The 2681-nt window shown below is 39.9% G+C and overlaps 1 protein-coding gene across 1 annotated transcript in view; it reads right to left on the minus strand.

Moving 5' to 3' along the window:
* Nucleotides 1-1195, minus strand: part of LOC105627528 — a 9439-nt gene extending 8244 nt beyond the window's left edge. Inside the window, exon 1 of the mRNA XM_012208809.1 lies at nt 1123-1195. Within this exon, the coding sequence (XP_012064199.1) occupies nt 1123-1195 (73 nt within the window). The remainder of the gene's footprint in view (nt 1-1122) is intronic.
* Nucleotides 1196-2681: the final 1486 nt, after the last annotated feature.

A 2681-nucleotide genomic window follows, 5' to 3' on the forward strand; every position in this document is an offset into this window, starting at 1 on the left:
ATATATATATATATATATATATATATATATATATATATGTTTATTTGTCATTCAATAACAGAGACAATATGATGTAATTTGTTCGTTACTTCAATGTGTTTTTATTTGCAAAAAAATATGGTGATTGCGTCAATAGAGAAAGCGCGGGCAAAATTTTCATCGAGCTCCGTTTTTTTTGGAACAACTCGATACCTCTTAACGATCCTCGGTAACATTATGGTGTCAATTATTTGCATTTTTATCATATTGCGCGTAAAGTCCACAGATCATACAGCGTGATATTGTTAAATTATCGCTGGTAGTATTTCCTGTATTTCTGCGAAGCGCAAAAACCATATCTCACGCATAAAAATCATAATATTTAAAAATAAAATTGAATATAAAAGTAAAAATCAACGTCGATTACTCTCTAAAATCTTTAGAGTGTATCTTACTAATGAAACCTCTTACCAAAAAAATGCACTGAATGAAAAGAAAGTCGGAATGATTTTATTTTGACGTCATAAAAATCAAAATAACGACTTTTTTTATTACAAAATTTAACTATTTATTGACTGTTTATTAAAGTTAGGAATCAAAATAAAGCCATTTTAATTTTTTATTGACTTTTATGTGCCACTCGTTTACGAGACTGGCTCAATTTTCACTCTGGAGTAAGATTTCATTCCGAAGAATTTAGAGAGTAATCGGGATAAATTTCGGTGGAATATCTCTCGTCGTGAAAAGCGCATTTTCAATGTGGAACCGCCGGAAGTGCAGGAACGAGAACGCACTAGAATCACACGTGTTGCGGGTTGATCTGGACAATTCCGCGTAGCAGCCGAGGGTGCTCTCTCAAAGACGATTCGTGATTTCGAGAAGGAACGACGGAGATGGAGGAATTGAGAGGCATAGAGAAAGAGAGAGAAGGAGAGAGAAAGAGCGGAAGAAGACCATTGTGGTTAAGCTGGGGTGACTGCGGCGGCTCGCTCGGACGAACCAATTTCGCTCGGGCTTTAATTTACCAGCCAGACAGCGGGCCTGCCACGATATACTCTCTCTTTCTCTTTCTCTCTTCTCTCTTTCTATCTTGGCTACTCCACGATGTATACTCTCGAGAATAAATCCAATGTGGGTACTCACCTGCACGGCCGAGCGTGGACAGAACGGCGAGAGTCACTACGATGAGATAGCAGAAAACGTCGGTGCTCCGCATTTTCCTACAGCTTTCTTCCTATCGTCTGCCTCGTTATACCGTCGTGAACCCGTGCGCAACCCGCAATCACATAATAATAAACGTACGCGTCGGTTATTCAAAGGTCGCCCGCTCCGCACACTCGTCTCTCGCGCGTTTCGCTCTCTCTATCGCTCTCTCGCTCTCCCGCCGCGTCGTGTCGTCGCCGCCGTCCGTCGTCGCCGTGTGTCGACTGTCGACGTTCCCGTCGCCCGGAGCCGGGAAAAGTAAAGAGCTTCGCAGCCTCCGCAGATCCACGTCTCGCCGGTTCAATGGTCAACGGACGCGCGTCAGCCGGCGGCGCATCACAATGTTCATCGGCCGGCCGCCACCGCTTTTGACAGATAAATGCCACGCCGCGCGCCGCTGAACGCGTTCAATCATCTGTTATTAAACGACCATTTGCAATTATCGAAGCCAATTGGACCGTCGAGAAGTCGCCCTTCTTACGATCGAGCGATCTCGCGCTCGAGACCTCGCGATATCTCGACCCTTCGATATCTCAAGCCGAGCAGTACGAATGTGCGGGAATTTCGAAATTTTTCTGTTCTTTGGTCTATCTTTAGCGTTCATTAGACGTAAAATAAAAGTAAAATGCCACAAATAACGTCTTCCTGAGTACATTTTAAGCTTTTTAGTCTGATTTTTTTTAGTTTTTAATAATAATGTAAAAGTTTCTAGTATAAGTTTCTAGTATTTAAATTAAACAAAATTTTTAATTTCTTGGTTTTATAGTTAGACTTATTACAATCTGGTGATAATATAAAAATTGAGTAAGTAAAAAAAAGTAAAGTATAATTATCTTAAAAATCTTGTTTTAAAAAAGGAAAGAAAAGTATTGCTCAGAACTCTTAAAAAGTTAATTTATTATTTTTACATTACCTGTTTCATAAAATATATAATGTAAATTTAGCTGTATAAACGCTATTGTATAAAAAATATAACTGTAAAGATAAAATTTGTTTGGGGTATTTTAACACATCTGCCTATTCAAAAAAGTGAATATCCCAATACGTGATGTGCGTAAATATACATACATACGTCTATGAATATTTTAAAAACTTAAAAGCATTTTAGAAGCTTAACGTTCTCTCTTTCTTTTTTTAAAGTCGATAGAGAGATAGAAAGGGAGAGAGTTTTCAGCCTCGCTTAAAATAGCTTAAAGTAGCGTTGGTGCAATCTCGAGGAAAATGGAGGAATTATCACGTGACTGTGCAGTGACGTATTCACGCATGCGTACGAAAAGTCCCGCCGGAAAAATCCACCTCTACAATCTAACATCTTCGTCTCAGCTCCATCTTCAATATCTCCATCCCCATCTTTGGCTTCGTGATATGACGACAATGCACGACAACAGCGGCACGTGGTGTCATGGCGAGTATAGTTGTTAGAAACACCGCTAAATGAATATCCCGCGTCGCCTGATCACGAGATCTCTGACTTGAAGAGTTGACTTAAAAGCGCAACA

Source organism: Atta cephalotes, assembly GCF_000143395.1.
Source record: "Atta cephalotes unplaced genomic scaffold scaffold00009, whole genome shotgun sequence".
Classification (NCBI taxonomy): Eukaryota; Metazoa; Arthropoda; class Insecta; order Hymenoptera; family Formicidae; genus Atta; species Atta cephalotes.